General features: G+C 31.7%; 2 protein-coding genes across 2 annotated transcripts; one reads left to right on the top strand and one right to left on the bottom strand.

The window, feature by feature from the left end:
- Positions 1-849: 849 nt before the first annotated feature.
- LOC113514262 (protein SHQ1 homolog) lies at positions 850-2,837 on the top strand. Its single transcript, XM_031908199.2, has one exon. The coding sequence runs from the start codon at positions 1,109-1,111 to the stop codon at positions 2,525-2,527; it is 1,419 nt and encodes a 472-aa protein (XP_031764059.2). The 5' UTR covers positions 850-1,108; the 3' UTR covers positions 2,528-2,837.
- Positions 2,838-2,989: 152 nt separating this feature from the next.
- Positions 2,990-8,452, bottom strand: LOC113514569 (peroxiredoxin-2-like). The gene is made up of 7 exons (XM_026898673.3): positions 8,288-8,452; positions 8,143-8,191; positions 6,802-6,943; positions 6,065-6,200; positions 5,505-5,607; positions 4,918-5,046; positions 2,990-4,307 (listed from the first exon to the last, which is right to left on the bottom strand). Exons 1-7 carry the CDS (start codon positions 8,318-8,320, stop codon positions 4,216-4,218), a joined length of 684 nt encoding a protein of 227 aa, XP_026754474.2. The 5' UTR covers positions 8,321-8,452; the 3' UTR covers positions 2,990-4,215.
- Between the last annotated feature and the right edge of the window lie 12,609 nt (positions 8,453-21,061).

Here is a 21,061-nt window from a genome sequence, read left to right as displayed (position 1 = left end):
TAATTCGAATTTCCATAACTGAAATGATGTTACATCATCTAAAATAGTGACTCGGTGAATTTCTTCTGCTGTTGCGACGGCCATTTTCAGATTGAAATTTTTCTTTTTACTTTTACTTTTTACTTTTAATATATTTTTTTATTTCTTACTATATTTTATTTATTTTACGCGCAGAAACGCAAAAACTAGCCCATAACCTGTGATTTTACGAAATAATACAATAAAGAATTATTTCCGTATCAACGTATATTCGATACCAATTTTAGACAACTGCAAAACAATAGAAGAACTATATTTAAATTAAGAACTATTTCTTTTTCAGTTGTAAAGTAAATACTTATGGCAGAATGTAAAATTCTTGCGAAAACAATATCCTCTTTTCATCGTTAGTGATAAATAAAATACATATATTATATGCATTGCCTTTACTGTTATTATTATAACGTGATTATTACTCTGTGGTTATTATTATACTAAATAAAATTTATAACCTACCATAGTATTTTTTAAATGGATTTTGCAAATTTTACAGGATTTAACAAAATTATAGATACAATTATATATAATGTACTCTGTGAACTGTACTCAGGTTTTAGTATAAATCCGCAACACTTTGATAAAAAAAAAGCCTTGTAAAATACTATGCAACCTGTATATTGAATTTGACAATTTTACGCTTTAAAATAGCTAAAATTTTTGTATTATCTATCAATATAGATATTTTGATACTCCATATCAATAAATAGAGGCTTGATTAATACTATAATTATGTACTTACTTTATTGTGTTCATGTTTTGAGATGGTTGCATAACTAACCTAGTTTCGTTCACAGAAAAATAGTGTTGACTCCTAATAGTGAAACATAGAATACTTTACCTGCTATTGTATTATTCTGTTTCTTATATTTTTTACTTAACAAATTCACATTTTATATATTAGGTGTAAGTTTATTTTTCTAATGCAGTTTGAAATTATAATGCTCTAACGTATATATTGAATTTTTGAGTATGTGGCATTTGTTCTCAGTGAATTAATTGAAAGCCGTGATGGTAATTTGTTTGTAATTCTGCTACAGAGGTTATCTGATACAACAGGTTTCTAATCAAAATGCTAACTCCACGTTTTAAATTAACTCAAGACGACAATCACATTTACATTTGCGTTCATGCGCCGTATACTAATATTGGAGATACCGAAATCGATGTTGATGGCCATAATTTCCTGTTTGTCTCAAGTCCTTACTTCTTACGGCTCCGGCTTCCAGGTAGGATTATAGACAATGATCGCTCCAAAGGTTCTTACATTTGCGATTCCGGTGATTTCAACTTAACCTTCGATAAAGAGATTCCTGGAGAATATTTTGAAAACTTGGACATGATAACAAGTCTTTTAGCCCCTCGTGACATACCAGATGTAAACCCTAGTTTGGTAGAAATGCTTGAAGAAGATGGAATAACATTTGATGACAATGATAACAAGGATATTGGCGATAAATTCAGCTATGGTTTTGCTAATAAAGTAACTAAAGACTTTCTTGATATAGGGTCAGAATTTCCTCAGATATTTGAGTTGCATATTCCTGAGAGAGTTGCGGTTGATGAACGCCATACCTTAAGAATAGAACATGAAGACAGTAAGTTCTCATCAGATCATTATTTAGCGGATTATTTTGATGATGAGCTCCTGGCACCTTATTTATCTTCAACTACTTTTTGGGACTCTCCAGACTTTAATTCTTTAGACTTTACTGATGAGGAAGTTGGTGTATTGAAAGAATTGCCAAATAAAAATTATTTGTTAAGTCAAAATGAATATAAGCAAGTGCTGTATGGTCTTGTAGATATACTGTATGGATATTGTTATGATAAGAGAACAACACTAAATGAAAGCACTGTAGAATCCAGTTGGACCATAAATAAATTGTCATCAACATTGAGTTGGTTTTGTGCATTCAATAATATAAAGGAGACCCTAGTAACCTGTTACAGAAGGGCATTAATTTATCCCATATTTCGTAACTTTGAATTATGTGATAAAGTCAAACATGATTTAGTAACATTACTTAGGAAAGGAAAGAAATTTGTAATTAAATGCATTATTGATATTTACCAAATGTTTAACACGAGCAATGATGCTCGATATGTATTAAATCAATTGTACATAAAAGACTATTTAATATTCCTTCAAAAATGTCACAATGAGGAAATTGATGAATTATCTAATAACATAGCCAATATAGAAATTACAAAAAATGATTTAAATTTAGAATTGGATGAATTAGAATCTGCAGGTAAAATGGTTCAACAGGAGGAAAATGAAATAATGGAGAATGAGATGGCACTGAAGTTAGAATCAATGTCTTTATTACCAAAAAGAAACAAATATATTGTAAAAAGTGAATGTGATTCGGATTCTAGTAGTGGAACATTTGATTCTAGTAGTGATACTACCGATTCTAGTAGCGGTTCTACTGACTCATCGGACGAGTCTTCTGATGAGCTGGATTCTGATGATGATCCATTATAACAGTTTCATTTATAGTGTTCAAGTAAAGGCTTGTAATTATTTACGTATTTAGAAAAGCTCTAATAGATATCAATTGTATTCTGAGTTATATTACATTTACAGGCTATATGTGATGGCTCATAATAGAATCTTAAATCCTGAGGTATATGATACTTTTTAAGAATTAATCTATAAAAAGGTAAAATGAAGTGATTAGTTATAGTCACTAGCAAATAATTAGTGATAAAAACATAATGAAAATGTAACATTGTGATGCCACTGTGTTTTCTAGTTAATATGGGCTTGGCATTTAAATACATCTATCATAGATCAAGATATGTAGTTATTAAAAATCATTTGCAGCCAACTTCAAAATAGTTGGTGGTTCTTAATTCAGTTGTATTTTGTTTTACATTTGTTGCTGTATAACTTTGTTATTTATAAATCAGCTTAGAAAATTCTTTTTCAGAAATGGATGGATGAATCAGAAAGGATTCTTTCAGATTAGTCCTACAGAAATTTGATCAAGTTTAGCTTTAAAATAATAAGTGTTGCCATCAATGAAGTTGGCGCTTTTATTTTTTTTTGTTGAACAAAATATTAGATTATTAGATGGTTTGAAGAACAAACATTATTTTACCAACATTTTATAGTGAATTACAATCAGGATTTGGATATTTATACATAGTTGGAAGACAGGGCTAGAATGTTGCGTTATGAAGAAATCTTAAAATACATGCAGACACAAAGATGGGAACAAATATAATTGTAATAAGTAAATGATTAGAAGTTGCATTTTATAAATGTATAGTATGAATTTATTTCTTACAATTAGGTATATCTGAATACTTTTGTACTTAGTTTAACAAACTTTTTATATGTTTATATAGATATAAAACACAGTTGTAAGTATGTAATAAATCCTTATATATGCTAAAACTTTTATTATAACGTTATTATTAAATATGTGTACAACAGAAAATAATGTATTCATACTAATTGTAACCAAAACATTAATAATAAAGGAGATACATATTTATAATCCAAAATATAATTTGAGAGTATTATTTTTAAATGTAATCTATTAAAAGAGCTTTTTAAGCAATTAAAAGTATATATCTACATTTAAAAGTGGTGTTATAGATAAAAATACTGAGTCCCTTTGCGGAAAAAATCCACAGATACAGGTATTTTGTAAATTCAATTTCAAGTAATCTTTGTTATTAGTTGTAAAATCAAATGAGCATATTAATATATGTAACATTTTTATTAATTAACAGAAATAAAGACGACAATCACAATAATCAAGTAGATACAATATTAACTATTTATTTACTCTTACCTCTTACATAAATGCTTCTCAGTGCAGATTTACAAAAAAAATATTTATATAATAAAATTTACTATAATCTATGTGAATGAACAAATATGTTATTGTAGTAGGCACCTAATTTTAGTACTTATTGTATCTATGAGTTAAGCTTAGAATTAATATTAAAAACTGTTTCTACATCATTTTAAATTAACATTATAAATTATTTTTACATAAGAGCGCGCGGGGCTAGCTTCTACTTTGACCAAATCATTTTAACAGATTGAAAAATGGTATGTATTATTATTTTATTAAAAAACTATTGTAGATTGTTTTTTTTAATAAAATGAAATAAAAATCTGGGAAAGTAGTTTGGCTAGAAAGATTACTTTGGAATTCAGTTTGCTTTTTGGAAATATTCTTTGCTCTCTTTCGGATTTGGTTTGATGGTGTCAGCATTTGTCTCTGGATTCCAGTTGGCAGGACAAACTAGAAAAGAGAACAAAATTATGATTTTTATGACATTCTAAAACAAGGTAAATATAATACAAAATTATTAAATATTAAAATAAAATATTAAATTAAATAACATAAAAAACATAGCGAAATATAAATACTAGAAAATGGATCATCCATTTTCTAGTACTCTGTAGCATTTACAGTGATAAATGCCCTAATTGGTTTTGGCACTGTCAAAGATATTTATTAATTTCAAATAAATTTGGAATATTATTCATCATTATATAAGCCAGTCATCATCATATGTTCAGCAGTGGACATAAAATGTCCACTGATGAACATAGTCCACTTTTTCAGACTGTCATAAGGAATGGCCCTGAGTCACCTGCATCCACTTCTTTCTTCAATGCATTTAAGGTCTTTACTAAAGAAACTCCAAGCATAATCCTCTTCATAGTTTGCAACGCAGTTTATCATCTAGTAGCATCTAGATATAGTATCAGTTATGTAGTTGAGATATAAAACTATAATCACATGTTTATGTGTAGGTATATATATAGGTGACAGTTACTACTTTGTCATATTAAGTAGGTTATCATCTTGTATCTCTTTCAAAGCCATAAAAAAATATGCGACCTACCTTCACCATGTTTATCAGCAAATTGGAAGGCCTTCACCAGTCTGAGAGTTTCGTCAACCGATCTGCCGACTGGTAAGTCATTAATTGACATGTGTCTCAGTATACCATTTCTGTCTATGATGAATAGACCTGTAAAATAATAAATAGTAATGCCAAATATAGATGGAAATTTTGCATGGCTAGTTCGGACAAGTAAGAACAATGTGTTCCCACTCCCTATCCCCAGAAAGTAATGAGGAGAATCAAGTGCACATGTTTACTGTGTACATAAATGATGTTGTTTGTTTATAGGTAAACATTTACTATTTTCCATTTGGTTGTCAGTTATTAATTTCTTTACATAAACAGCTTAATAATTTAACAAACCAATGTAGGCAAGAGGAACATAATTTTATTATGTTTCTGTTACCCCAAACATGGAAAAAACAAAACTGAACATTTCTGTCTTGTTCTATTAATAACAACAAAAAAAATATCTGTTGGTAGGTTAGTTTGCGACTTATTTAGGAGGGTTTGTTGGTTTTCTTACATCATTAAAATTTTGTTTTTATTTTCTTTATAAATTATAATGTCTTACTTCAACTTACCACGGAGAGCAAATCCACCTTCAAGTAGAACATCATAATCTTGTGATATTGTCTTTTTATAATCAGCTAATAATGGAAAGTCTATTTTTCCTAGACCACCATCCTGTAAATAAATTAAATTATCTATGGTTAAATGTATGTATTTATTATGTATAGATACATCTAACCATAGACATTTTCATTCATAGAATGTCAAAAATTATTAAATGACTTATTCTGCAATATTGCAAAAGTGCTGTTTTTTTATAGATAGCTTTTTTAATAGGTGAAAATGGAATGGTAACTCCGCCTGTACTATTGGAATATGTTAGCGGGACACCAGTGGGAAATAATAGGCGAGGATGAAGGCAGGTTATAGCCCATCATGAAAATTCTACTAGAATTTACCATGATGGTTTCCAGGGGGAACCATGTAGAGGTTGACTTGATAAGGTATATTGCTAGCAATGAGGTTGTTAGGTCCCATTACTAACAATCCCCTTCCCCTCTATAGACACATACTGTTATAGGTAAAACTTTTTCAAAATCATTAATCATAAATGAATATAACTCATGCTTACTTTTCGCGGTGTATTAATCCAGGCTAAATGACTGAACTCAGAGTCTGTAGAAACACCAATAATCTGACAATCAATGCTGGCAAAGTCTTTGGCCCTTTCACTGAAAGCTACCAGCTCTGTTGGGCAAACAAATGTGCTGAAATGAGAATAAGTTGGTAATTAATGCAAGAGTTAATAAAAATTATAATGTATTTATTTCTGGTCAATTGATTAAAATATATGTAACTATTAAATTATTACTATAAAAAGAGCAGTGGTAGTAACAATAACTACATATAAAGAAATTATGAAGCTTTATAAATTGCCACTGAATTTTCAAGTAATTAGAGAAGACAATAGCATAGTTCCATTTAAATATCATGATCATATCAGCCTTTCACTGTCCACTGCTGAACATAAGCCTCCCTCTAGGGGGGTTTTATCAGTAGATGCCACCAGGGTGATTGGCAGTCAGGCTTTAGAGATGTTTAGGAGGGATACTGCTGCCTGTCTTTCGCCCTCCCTTAGTTGGATTTTCTGATATCCATGGGAAAGAAAGGGGAGGCTTATTCTATGCCAGAACTAAAAGGCATTTAAATGTATTCAGTGCAAATTAATATGTTAGTCAATACTAATTGTGTCTCGAGTGATAGTGCCTCTGTCTGGTGTCAAGTTTTTGGCAAGTTTTATTGGATATGAATGTGTATGATGTGTTTGCTAAAAAATTTAATTTATTTTGAGAAAGAGTTTTTACTTACAAATCTAATGGATAAAAGAATAACACAACATATTTTCCAGAAAAGTCTGACAACTTCAGTTGATTAAATTCTCCATTAACTACAGCAGTTGCAGCGAAGTCAGGAGCAGGTCTTTGGACTCTGGGCACAAAGGCGGCGCTAGCTGGAATTAAAAATTTTATGAAATTAATGATTTAATTTAAAAAAATAATAGTTTATAATTTTAAGCAAATTATTTCTAAAGTATATAATATCAAGAAAAAATATTCTTTTTCAATTTCATTTGTGTGTTTGTTTGTTGAGACTGTAGTTTATCTGGATAACTATATCAGTCTCATATTAAGGAAACTTTAATAGATTTAGAATTGTATTATGCAAAATTCACTATAAGATTGGTGTTTTGTTCACATTCCACAAATAAATATAAAATGTTTTAAAATATGAATATTTAATTGCTTTTAATTCCAATATACATAAGTGTTATGTTTTGATTCCAGGATTCAAGGAATTCACCTGGCATATCAAAGGTTGAGGGATAGATATGGTTTAAAAGTTGTCATTATTTATTGATCTGTAGCCAACAAAATATTTAAATTAAATTAAATCTTGAATACTTATTGGCAAAATTATTTGTTACCTTATCTAATCTTAATGCCACATTGTGAATACTTCATATAGAATGAACAATTTGATAACTTTTGAAAAAAAAAAACAAGATAGAATCAGCATAAACCTGCATTATTATGTGCCACTGCATATTTGTGATACTGAGCAATTAAATATTTAAATTATACATATTTAAATATACACAGTTTAAAGGGAGACTTTGTACAAAAGTCATTTGTTTGGGTATCTCTGTCCCATTCGTGTTTCTATTGTGAAGCAGAAAATATTTTTTTTAAAAATAATCTTTTTTCTTAAAATTCTAATTTGCATAAAAAAACACAGATACCCACATTGGGTATGTGGGTATATGTGTTTTTTTAAGTCCTGTTCGCAATTATGGGTATAATCTATTTGTAATCAAATCGATGAAAACAATGATGGATGTTTTGGTTTATATTGCTTATTTAATAAGAAGAATTAATTATATAGGTAACAAACAGATGGACATGGATGTGTAAGGTCTTATCAGTACTCAAAGAATGCAAACTGAACCTCTCAAACCGAAACATAACATACAGTTTCCTGTTAGGAATAGGCAAGACTGGCAAATCACACAAATCTAGTGCATAAGTCAAATGTTAATCCGCTATTAATTTATTTTATAGCGTAATTTAAAAAAGCCGAACATTCAAGAGGTTATGTAATAAAAAGTCATTTATTATAGAGTGAGCAATAGAGAAATAATAAAACATTTACTTGTTGAAAAATTTGTCTTCGTGGCTGTCGAAAGGGCCGGCGACAGTACCTGAGGTCACAAATAACGAAAATTATTACGATTACAAATTTTAGAGGTAGAATATTACAGATATTGCAATATTTAATAATGTAGTTTAGCACTCACTTTGCGAACTAATTGTTTCATTAAGAAAGACATTTCTTATTTTATTACTTAATTAGAAAGAATTAAATTTAACAAGATAAATATTTGCAATTTCTTAAATTATTGCGAATGACTATAGTATAATATATAAATAGGTAAGAAATAAAAAAAGGACTGATTAACTGTACATAGACTGACAGCCTAAACGTCAGTTCTTTTTGATGCAACTGTACTTCTCTTTTAGCGATTGACAGTAACTCCTCGTTGTTAGATTGACTCTGTAATCTATCCCTGTAATTTCGTGCTTTTTTTAATTCTAGTTCCGTAGGCGTAAACTTACCTAAATATCTAATTAGAGTTAAGTAATAAATCAAGGAGGACAGAACAACCGTCTCTCTCTTACACAGATATTTATTTTTATTACATATTTGTTTTTCCTTCAATCATGAAATGAAGTATGAATATTATATGCTGGAAACCATGATGATTAATTTTTGTCTACGTATTACCTATAACACTTTTATCCTGTTCTTCGTCATAAGCATATTTAAAATAAATTTTAAGTGGGTTTAGCTTCTTAAAATAACGCGCATGTACTTTAGACATGTCTTTTTAAAGTTTTATTCATATTCTGAGGTAGGCACCAGATAATTCCAGCGAGGGCCCTCCCCCTTCCTTTGAAATACATTTATGATCTTCATAGGAGAGAATATGAATTTATAAAAAAAAATAATATAAATCTGTTATAGGGTAACAAGCATAAAAAATGTAAAACCGAATTGAGAAACTTTTTCATATTTGAAATAGGTTGAAAGTATAATTATCCTAATGTACTTTGAAGGTAGGTAGGTAATTTGTCTCACTTGTACGCTGCAATGCAATATTGGAAAGCAATTAATCGAGCACCGTTCTCTTTAATTTCCTACGCGAGGAGTCGTTTGGATCCGTTGACTGACAGCTATTAGAAAATGATTGGTATCTAAGATAAGGTATCTTACTGTGATCGACTTGAATGGTTGCTGGATGTCAATTATTTAATCTGTGAATGTAATCTTATACGAAAATCCTTTTAAGTCGTTATTTCTTTGTAATTCTACTGTAGTGTCGAAAAGTTAACTATGGAGACAAGGAATTTAACAGTTAATTATCTTTTCAAATACCTGTTATTATTATGTGTATTCATTTAAACGTAATTTGGTACTTATGTGTAAAACAACATGGCCGTTAAATGTTAAAAAGTCCGTCCACGATCGACTAACATTAAGCACGTTTGTCTTCAAAGTAACCGTTAACTCGTAAATAGGCTTTATTTAACAAGTATTTTTTAATAAAACAAAATACATATCTTGTTTACTCTTTGTTACTTTAACATTTAAAGCTCATTTTCATAAAGAACCTATTAACTTTTTACAAACGATACTTTAGAACAAAAGTTTGTATTTACATCAGGTATTAAAATTATTAACTGCCCTGTTCTTTTTTTGGAAATAAATGAAGATTCCTACGTATATTCTTAATGAATAGCAAGATACATTAGACAAAAAGCCATGAATTGGCTACGATCCTATCCTTTAAAAGGTAGCGGCGAGTAGACACGGCTTACTAGGTACGCCAATAAGATTACCTAATTGAATGACCCAGATTGGACCTTCGGATTTTTGGGGATAAGTGCCTATTCAAAAGATTACTGGTTAATGTGCTTTTACTATTCTCATTATTATGAATTTCTCTGTATCGCTTTACAGTTTAATGAAAATATAGCAAAGTTGTTATTGGCATAAATACATTAATTTTTTATTTCATTAATGAATTAATACCATTTCATTTTTGGCGAATATTTGAGTGAATTTATTTGTAGGTATAATATGTAGGTTTATTTTTTTAAATGGATGATAGCAGAATGGTGACTCCGTCTATGTTATCGCTATATGCTGGCAGGACATTAGTAAAAGATAATTAGGTGAATGAAAGCAGGTCTGTAAGCTCACCGTGATGAACTTGTCAAGAATTAACCACGATGGTTTTCAGGGGAAATCGCGTAGAAGTCCACTTGACAGGATATATTGCTAGCAGTGGGGGCTCTTTTTTTTTGATGAATGAAAATGGAATAGTAACCCCGCCTGCACTAACGGGATACGCTGGCGGAGCACCAGTGAAGGGCGATAGACGAGAATGTACATCATGATGAATTCATCAGGAATTAACGATGATAGTTTCCAGGAAGAACTGTGAGGAGGTCGACCTGGTTGGATATATTGCTTGCAACGAAATTCTTAGTCTCCATTACTAACAATCCCTTTCCCGCAGTGGGGGCTCTAGTCGCCATTGTTAATAATCTCTTTCCCGTGCTAATAATATTACATTATATATTTATGATAACAAATATGTAAAAAAGATAGGACAAGCTTTTGTTTTTATTGCCTCACATCATTCGTTTTTTTATGAGTAGATTATAAACAATGTAGTCAGTCACCTAGTATAATTTTTGTCCAAATTCTAATTTTATCACAAACTAGCGACGCGCCCTGCCTTCGCACGGGTGCACATTACATCACGTCACATTGGAAACCTCTAAAATTATCAGTGTTTTTCTACTATATTATGCATGTATTGTACATATAAACCTTCCTCTTGAATAACTCTATCTATTAAGAAAACCGCAACAAAACCTTGTATAGTTTTAAAGATCTAAGCATACTTAGGGACAGACAGACGGGAAGCGACTTTGTTTTATACTATGTAGTGATTTAGTACATAATATTAACATCCTAATGGATAATTATGATAAAAGAAATATTTCAGCTAAAATTAGACATAATATGTTATGCTACGTTACGTTTTACATACAAACCCTATAGATATTTTCTCCTTTGGGGTTCTCAAAGTTGACTAAAAGAAATCCCTTTAACTGATAAGTTTGCTTGAGTAACTTGTCATTTTCTTTATAATCTAACATTTATATTAAACGAAACTGTATAATAAAGCTTATACAAATAAACAAACGAAATACATTAGATAGAGCTTTATAATGTCATGAAATTAGACAGGACAAAACTCATTAGGGCTTTACAATGTCGTGTAGTTAGAGACCTAAATAGATTTTGTTTTATTAGTACAAAGGAAAATCTATTACAAAACGCGATTCAGAAGTTAGACATGTTTTTGTAGGTCATATCAAAGTCAACGTCTTTGAAGCAATTCAATGTGGTTAGTTAAGCATCAAGAAGCAACTTTGATGGTTATTTCATTAAACTTTTTGATTAGGCCCGTTCATAAGCTTTGCTGTGCATATTATCATGTTTTCATTACAACGGATTTAATTGGTGGAAAAGTAGTAACGAAGTGTGATTTTCCATTGCTAGTAATCATCATCGTCAAATCAGCTTTTAACTATCCAATGCTGAACATAAACCTCCCCCCTAGGGGGGTTTTGCCAGTCATTGTTATGCTTGGCAGGCGGATTGGCAACCGCAGTTAGGCTCTGGAGATGTTTCAAGAGGGACGCTGCTGCCCATTTCTCGCCCTCTTAGTTGCCTTTTACGATACCCACGAGAAAGGAAGGGGTGGCCTATTCTATGCTGGGACCACACGGGACTAATAATATATCTACTTTATTTATATTAATCCATGTGGACCTCCTTGGAAACCATTGTAGTTAATTCCTGACATTTTAGATAGATAGATAAATAGATACTCTTTATTGTTTCTTCCAAATGACTACAATAGTAAACTTATTATAGATACAAACAATTAGTCACAGTGGGCCAACTAATTTGACTTTATCCACACTTATCGTTATTTACTGGTACCCTTCCAATGTATACTGACAGCGAGGGCTGGGTTACTATTTCGTTTTCATTTCTTAGAAAAAGCATTCTTTTTTACGGGTAGGTACTATGAATACGATCCGTTTCATGGTAAATGATTACCGTAGTCTATGAACGCTTGCTACAACAGAGGTATTATTCATTCGTTGCCGACTTCTACGACAAGAAGAGCTTGAGCAGTAATTTCATACAAACGTTAGTTGTCAGTAGAATTTGAATACATGCTGCAACTACATGTATTTTGCGTGTTAGTTTTTGGCTTTAAATTAGTTGCAAAAGAGTTAACTGTGTCAAAATTATTCAACATAGTAGATAATATAAGTGGCACAAAATTCTCTGGTCCTCAAGATATCTAATTTTGTGAGAATCTATACGATAAACGAATATCTGGAGGTATTTTTTGTTTCTTCTATGACAGAATTCAGAATACCAAGACTCATCTCAATTAAGAGAAGTTTCTTTTTAATTAGGCGCGAGAATCGAAATTCTACCTTATTTATATTAAGCCATAAGTAGCGTATTTACCTCTATACTATGGAGGTCGCTAAAGTAAAGAATTCCGCTATACCGTATACTCGTAGGTAGCTTATATTTGTTAAGTTAAGCAGATATTTTGTGGTCAATATTTGCATTATAACTTAGAATACACAGAAAAGGAACTCACTTGAACTTTGCCAAACTTCTATTACCTACATGAAAGTTTGTTCATAGTTTGCAGTTATTTGGCGAGATTATGGTATAACTTGAAACTTTGTTACATTTGCATTAAGACTATGACAAATATGGTTAGTTTTGTAGACCGCAAATTAAGCTGTTCCGCTGTGAATATTATGTTAGTCAACTGAATACTTTAGTAGAATATTTCGAATTACAATTAAAATGTGTTAGAAAGCTAATTAATATTGAAGCAGTATCTTATATTCTAAAAAAATATATGGAAAACCCTGCTTGAAATGTTTTCGTTTTGTTTAAGTGGTAACACTAGTGTAGTGAATCTGTGAAATGTATTCCATATATAAAATGTATCCGAAACATTATATAGAAATTATTTCGTAACTTCTTGTGGTAACAAGACCTACTCTTAGTTCTTTATACGGTGCTATTAGATAACATACTATTTTACTTAAAACTTTTTAGTTATTTGATAAGGGCGAGAAATGTGCTTCTTTGACATGGAGATTCAGTTCTTTTGTTAGCCCTGGTTCTTATCGATTTTTAAAAATATTCATTTCGACTGTATCTTAAGTGGCGTTCATTATTCTTGATATTCGATTTTTTATTCGAAAATGTTTACATCTTTCTAGTCCCATCCATAGACGTATTTAAAGAAGAAGGTGGTAGGGTGGGGAGATTCCATGCCATTTCAGGAAGCGAGCTAAGTTTCGCAATGACATGTGTGTATAATTTTTAAAAATAATTTTATATAGACAATGGTCCCATCCCAGTACAAAAGTCGATTGCATGTGTTTCTATGTATAATTTTTAAAAATAATTTTATATAGTTCATGGTACTGTTCATGTCTATAGGCGACGGTTATCACTTTCCATCAGGAGGGCCGTCCGCTTGTTTGCCATTGTAAGTTGTATAAAAAAAATCTTAGTTTAGCAATTCCTTTTAGTAAAAACATTATATTATCGAGTCAGATATTTCGGCATGCCCTACCTCTCTTACTCTAATCTCGTTAAGACACGGTTCTCCATTTCTGAAGCTTACCTACTTGAAACATGATTTACGGTGTATGTGACAAGATTCACACGTATGAGAGTGCTGCGTTCCGGTGTTTGTGTAATCAGCTTATGCTACTGTATAGATACCGTATCTATATGCTCTTTTAAGCTAAAATTTAATTTGCATTAACAGGGTCGATGTAAGCATATTATTTCTCCTTGAGGCGCAAAAATCAACTCTGTGCATTCCCTTGTTAAAGATTTGAGAAGTATTTTTGGTGGTAGAAGAGTACATTGAAGTTAATTGCGTCCCCGAAGATCTTGCGCCCGGGTGTTCCTCACTCTTGGGGAAGGATCCTTAGATATGGAGATTAAGCCTTAGCTATGCTAGCAATATACGTTTCCTTTATCATGCTCTTTCTGCGTGTCCCGCTAGCGTATACTGATAGCGCAGGCGGAGTTACCGTTCCATTTTTATATCATTAGTGGAGTGTTGATACTGCTATTGCAGAGCAATTTAGATACCAAAATGTCAACTATGTAGGTAGGCACCTATTGCTATTACTGCTTGATCGAGGTTAGGAAACATTAATTTACATAATACTATTATTTTTTACTGCAAAGTGAGTGCGCGAGAATAGACAGTGATTGCTTATTTCTGATTTATAGCTAATCGACCTGTAAATTAAGATGGCCGTATATTTATAGAACTCAATGTAGGCAGGCTTTTGAGTATTGAACTTTACTTTTTTATACTTTATTTACGTATTTCTTAGTATAAGCGTTGTATTTACACTACGAAGATTTAATTGAATGTCATTGTTAATACAACACGAGAGACGACGATAATGGAAGGTGAAATAAACCCGTAAGAGAAATGCCAAGAAAAATGTTCAAAGGGAAGGAAACATTGAAATCATGAATACATAATTATGTATGAAACATGACAACAGGTTGGTCAAACTCGTTAACGAACTGGACGCTGAGAAATATTAGGCGAAATATGAAACTTTTTTTTTTTATAATAGTGAATAATGTCAAGCATAAACTGTGATTAGATATTGCGTTTAAGATTTATTATTTCGACAATGCAGGTAGGATAGTGATATATTTTTAACAGAATTCTTATAGAAAAAAAAGGAGGTTTTCAAATGGCAATTGTGTTGCGAATTCTAAACCGATTTTTACAATTCTTTTTGTAATAATCATTGGATTTACTTCCGTATTTTTTATTTTTTTGAAAGTCGCTTAAATAATAGTGAAAACGAAAGTTACAGATAGACAAATGTTCTCATTAATATTTTTTGACACTTCATTACGTGAAGAAATTCTGCCAAATTGAAAAAAAAAGAATAGTACATTTATATTCCTTTTTCAAAAAATCATACGCAAATATCCATTATCAATTTGTAATTTTAAAATAATATTGAAATGTTAATATTGTTATATATTTGCTTAAATAATAAAATATAAGTGCATAGTTGCGTTTCTCTCCATTTTTGTCTACATAAGGCGCGTTCACAATGGTATACCTAAAAAGGACTGTCTTTTTGATTTTTGCTTGATAAAAACTTATCTGCATAGTTGAATAGAGGGATATCAACGTTTCACTCCTGTTTGTTGTTAAACAGGTCTAGTTCAAGATTTATGACCGTATAGTTTTTTCTGTTTCGTGTTGGTAAAAGCTTTAAGTTGCTTAGCGGGCTAAGTATAGACTGTGCTCGAATTTCGCTGTGATATGTAGAATTTGAAATGAGGATATCCGCAGAAGAACGATGAAGGGACGATATCAAATCGATTTCTGGGTGTGGATGCAGGTTCAGGGGCGATCTTAATGATAATCTATGGAGTATTTATCAGAGGAAGACTTTGTACAAAAGTCGATTGCTTGGGTACATCTGTCCCATTCGTGTTTCTACCGTGAAGCAGTTGTGTTTGCATGGCTGTGTTTCGGTTTGAAGGGTGGGATATGGCGTGAATTTGCTGGGTACAGAGGAATAACACCTGAGTTCTTAGGAATGGCAACGCATGGAGGGTATCATGGGCGAAACAGTATACTTTGTTATGTCCATGGTACTGCTCATGTCTATAAGTGACGGTTACCACTTTCCATCAGGTGGGCCGTCAGCTTGTTTGCTATTCTAAGTTGTATAAAAAAAAAGAGTAGGCCTATGTTCAGCAATAAATAATTAACGGCTAAAATGATGATATATGATAAATGTTTAAAAAATAATTTGTTAATTACTATTGACACTGGTCTATGGTTGCTACAATTGTCTATTATTTAATTTATCATTTTAATAATATCTGCTCCAAGATGAGCGCGGCTTCGAACGCAATTTGCATCAGGGTTTCGGAATGCAAATGTTGCGTCTGTCATTCTAAATTGATATTAAAATGAAGTGTTTGTTCAGCCTCGAGGCTGTTTATTTTGAGAGCTGGCACTTAATGAAATATCGTCATTATTCTGTTTCGTTTCTAGAAAAATGATGCAAGCAGATCATATTGATTCTATTTCTATTCTATGCATGCAACTCGCATATGGTTACATAATGTTCATATTAAGTAGGAAAAAAAATATTTTCATGTAACTTGTGACACATGATTATAAGGAGTAAAAGGAAAAAAGGATTGATATCTTAATTAATTAAAAAAAAAAAACAATCGATAGGTTCCTGTATTCTTTTAAAATTAATTTAATGATGATACTACATATAAAACGATCAGATCAATACAAATAGATAGTATTACGAATACAACACACAGAAAGGGAAGATAGTGTGTCAAAATGTTAGACTACTTAAGTTCTTAGAAGTGAGAAGGTGGTAATTAAGAGAGAATCTAACTCTAGGCGAATTACGCAAATGAATTATTTGCAGAAACTAATCTCAAAGAGAAAACGAGTGTGACTTTATATATAGTTATAGAGCAGCAGGTAATTTTAAGTGACATCTTGAGCGAAATTTAACTTTAAATTTATCAAGAGGAAGCTTTTTGAATTAATTACTTTCCAAACATTTTGTTTTAAAAAGGTTTTCTTACGGATGATCGTTTTAAATCTCGAGATAGATTTTCCAACTATTAAAAAAAATCAGTATTAAAACTTTTCCGAGAATCGGCCATAACGTTCCCGCTTGCCATTAAGAAGCGCTTTCAACTCTTATGATTTATTCTTTATTCGCCCCTCTTTAATGGTGAGAAATTGTTAAAAGTTATAATAGCATTTCTTAAAATGTTTAGTGATTTGTTGGTAATTATATAATAAATATGAAAGACAAAGTATTTAATTTTATTATAGAGATTTTGTACAAAAATCGTAATACATACATCTACCCCCAAAAAAGTCTATTCTATTTGTGTTTTTACCGCAAAGTGGATATTTGCATGGCTGTTATTAGATTTGAAGGGTGAAGTACGGCAGTGAAATTGCAAAGTACGGTTACATAACATCTAAGTAATTTTTCATGAACGAAATCACATTACCATGGCCGTTAAATTAAGTTCTTTGATGTCTATGGTGCTCATGACATGATAAGAATTTAAAATTATTTGCATTTAAGCTAGGGATATGCTAGTGAATAATATAAAAAAAATTTCTTTTATACCACGAAGGTGGCAAACAAGCATACAGCCCGTCTGATGGTAAACAGTTACTGTAACCTGTGGACGCTTGCAACATTAGGGGCGTCATGTGCGCGTTGCCGACCCTGAAGAAATCTTAATATACTCTTATTTTTTTTTATACAACTTAGAATGTCAAACAAGCTGACGGCCCACCTGATGGAAAGTGGTAATCGTCGCCTATAGACATGAGCAGTACCATGGACATAACAGAGTATACTGTTTCGCTCATGATACCCCCTATACGTTGCCATTCCTGAGGACTCAGATGTTATTCCTCTGTACCCTGTAAATTCACGTCATATCCCACCCTTCAAACCGAAACACAGCCATGCAAATACAACCGCTTCACGGTAGAAACACGAATGGGACAGAGCTACCCAAGCAAACGACTTTTGTATAAAGTCTCCCTCTGGTATTTGTACTCGTTTTGAAGAACCTCACAATTTATCAATAGGACAGTCACTGAAAAACTATATTTATTGTAGTTGAATTGAAATCATTATACATCACTTTACTAAGAAAGTGTGCTGCTGAATGCTGTAGAAATACAAAGAGAATTTTTAAGTCCCACTAACTTAATATCTCGATATGTTGTGTTTATAATACGAGAGGTTTAAAATCGACGTTTAATTTTAAACCATCTTTCCTTGGAAAAATAATATACGAGAAATCTTAATAAAATTAATAGTTAATTTTAATATCAATTACTTCATCATATTAGCCATTAACTGTCCACTGCTGAACATAAGCCTCCCCTTGGGGGGTTTTACCAGTAGTTGCCATGCTTGGCAGGCAAATTGGCAGCTGCAGTTAGGTTTTGGAGATGTTTTAAGAGGGATGTTGCTGCCTATCCCTCGCCCTCCTTTAGTCGCCTCTTACGACACCCACGGGAAAGGAAGGGGTGGCCTATTCTATATCGGGACCACACGGTCATCAACTGCTTATTTGATATTATTGGACTGCCAGCTGTATTAAATCGCAAACGCTAATTTCAATATTTAACTATTAAACTATTATAGTTTATCAGTTTCAAATGATTTATGAATTCATAGCAAACTCTATTTATAGTTGATTCAGAAAATAGAACTTTCAAACGATAATAAAGAGAGAATTGTTAGTGCTATTTAATTAAGTTGCTAACGGGAACTATGAAATAGTAAAAGTTTTTTTTTTTTTTTATAAAAATAAAATACAAAAAATTCATAATAATTACGTATAATTTTTTTTATTCAACTTAAAATGGCAATAAGCTGACGGCCCATCTGATGGAAAATAATAACCGTCGCCTATAGACATGAGCAGTACCAAGGACATAACAGAGTTTACTGTTTCGCCCATGATACCTCCCATGCGTTGCCATTCTTGAGGGCTCAGATGTTTTTCCTCTGTACCCTGTGAACTCACTGCCATATCTCACCCTTCAAACAGAAATACAGCCATGCAAACACAACTGCTTCACGGTAGAAACACGAATGGGACAGAATAAACAATGTTCAATTAAAAAAAAACGATAGTAAAATTGTATACGTAATTGTTTATGTGGAAACTTTAGATTATGGTGGTAGCGTGAATAAATAATAAAACATTTTATAATAAAGGCAGTGGAAAAAAATTTATTAATATCACATAATCGATAAATAATTGTGTATTGATAACTCGTCATTTAGGTAAAAGCAGTTGACCTGTGACGTTATTAACGGACCACTAATATTCGTGTATGTTATAATTTACTCCATTTACAATATCCAAGTAGAAAATATTATTTTAATTGGTGATAGTTGAAGCGGAATTAAACATTAGCCATTAAAAAAAATGCTGTGTACTAAATATTATATTTTTATCCTGTTATAGTTAGTAGTTTTTATTTGCGGCACTGTAACTCTAATGGGGATATATTGATTGAGTGAGTATAGAGATTAAAAAGTGGCTTATGCCATTTTTAAAACAACTGTGCGTTAAATTTCATGACGATTGGTTGAGTAGTTAATATACCAAGAGGTAGCAAACAAACTCACTTTCAGATCTATATTAATAGAAAGAATTTCAGAACGTTCCCTGTTAAATCGACTACGCTTACTTAGTACGTGAATAACAAATAAATAGCAAGTCACTTGTTAAAGTGGCACGCCCCACATTACTTGGTGTCGCTGGAAATTATTCACACAGTTTGTTAGCGCAACCATTGAGCTATTAAAAAATAATCGCCTGATCAGGCCTAATAAAAGTAAATGACTAGCGAGATCGTGAATGGCATAATCTAGCTAAATGATTATTAATTTTGTTTATTTGAGTTTTAGTTAAGAGAAACGTAATACTTTTCGTTCTGTAAAAAAAGCGTCTTCAATCAAAAGCACAGACACACACACACACAAACACGGGCGCGTGCGCACACGCATACACATAAACGCACACGCACACCACTGATGAAGGACAAGATTTTTCACACTTTGATCTTTCGTAGACATTGAAAATATTATATATGAATTAAGAATATGGGAAATTATCAATGCATAAATTTGGGCTCAGATAAAGTACTATAATGCAACATTTATAGATTCTGCTTGGTAACAAGTCGTTTTAGTTTAATTCAGAAAAATGGTAGGACAATTATTGTCATAATATTTAATGTGGGTCCAACATAGGGGTTTACCTGCAGATTACAAAAAGAACTGTAAATATCAGTTTAGAATTGGTTGGTGATGTAAACGAGTTACATAGCTACAAAAAATATTTAGACAAATTGAGAACCTCTTTGTTTTGAAAGAAAAACAAAATAGGAAAAAAGAAAAAAGACTAAGATTTTTTAAAAACAAAAATAATATTCAGTTATTGGTACAAATTAAACTGTCTGTTAATGATTGTTTGCTTGCTTTTAGTGAAAATTCCGTATATTATTTTCAATATATATTTACGATATTTTAGTTTTGTACCAAATCACAGCTTTACAATAAGCTTAACAACTAGATATTGCTATTGTTGTTTTTTTTTTTTTTATACAACTTAGAATGGCAAACAAGCTGACGGCCTACCTGATGGAAAGTGGTAACCGTCGCCTATAGACATGAGCAGTACCATGAACATAACAGAGTATACTGTTTCGCCCATGATACCCCCTGCGTTGCCATTCCTGAGGACTCAGGTGTTATTCCTCTGTACCCAGTAAATTCACGCCATATCCCACCCTTCAAACCGAAACACAGTCATGCAAACACAACTGCTTCACGGTTGAAACACGAATGGGATAGAGGTACCCATGCAATCGACTTTTGTACAAAGTCTCCCTCTGGTAAATTCTTTTAAAATTTGGAACAGTTTTAAATATCTTTGACCCACGTATTTGCAAACGAAACAATTGAATAATACTTTTATTTTCTTTGCTAGGAGATTCGAAATCACGTTGGAATATGCTCGGCGAAATGTCGCTATGTCAAGTGTTACTTTTATCATAATGGCAACACTCGATAAATGTTTCCAACTACTTAATTAGAGAAGGATTATACGAGTAGTTGTGAGCATATTTCATTCAATTATTATTCTGCAATCTAGAATAATTGGCTATATTATGGTAAAATAAGAGCAATTCTTTTTTACCATAATACAGCCAATTAAATAAACAATTCAGAGGATGAAAACTGTATTTTAATTAATATTAACAATCAAAATTAGTAGATATTGA

The sequence above is a fragment of the Galleria mellonella genome, unplaced genomic scaffold (genome assembly GCF_026898425.1).
Source record: "Galleria mellonella isolate WM207_F2 unplaced genomic scaffold, CSIRO_AGI_GalMel_v1 utg35, whole genome shotgun sequence".
Classification (NCBI taxonomy): Eukaryota; Metazoa; Arthropoda; class Insecta; order Lepidoptera; family Pyralidae; genus Galleria; species Galleria mellonella.
This window is presented reverse-complemented; position numbering and strand designations above follow the sequence as displayed.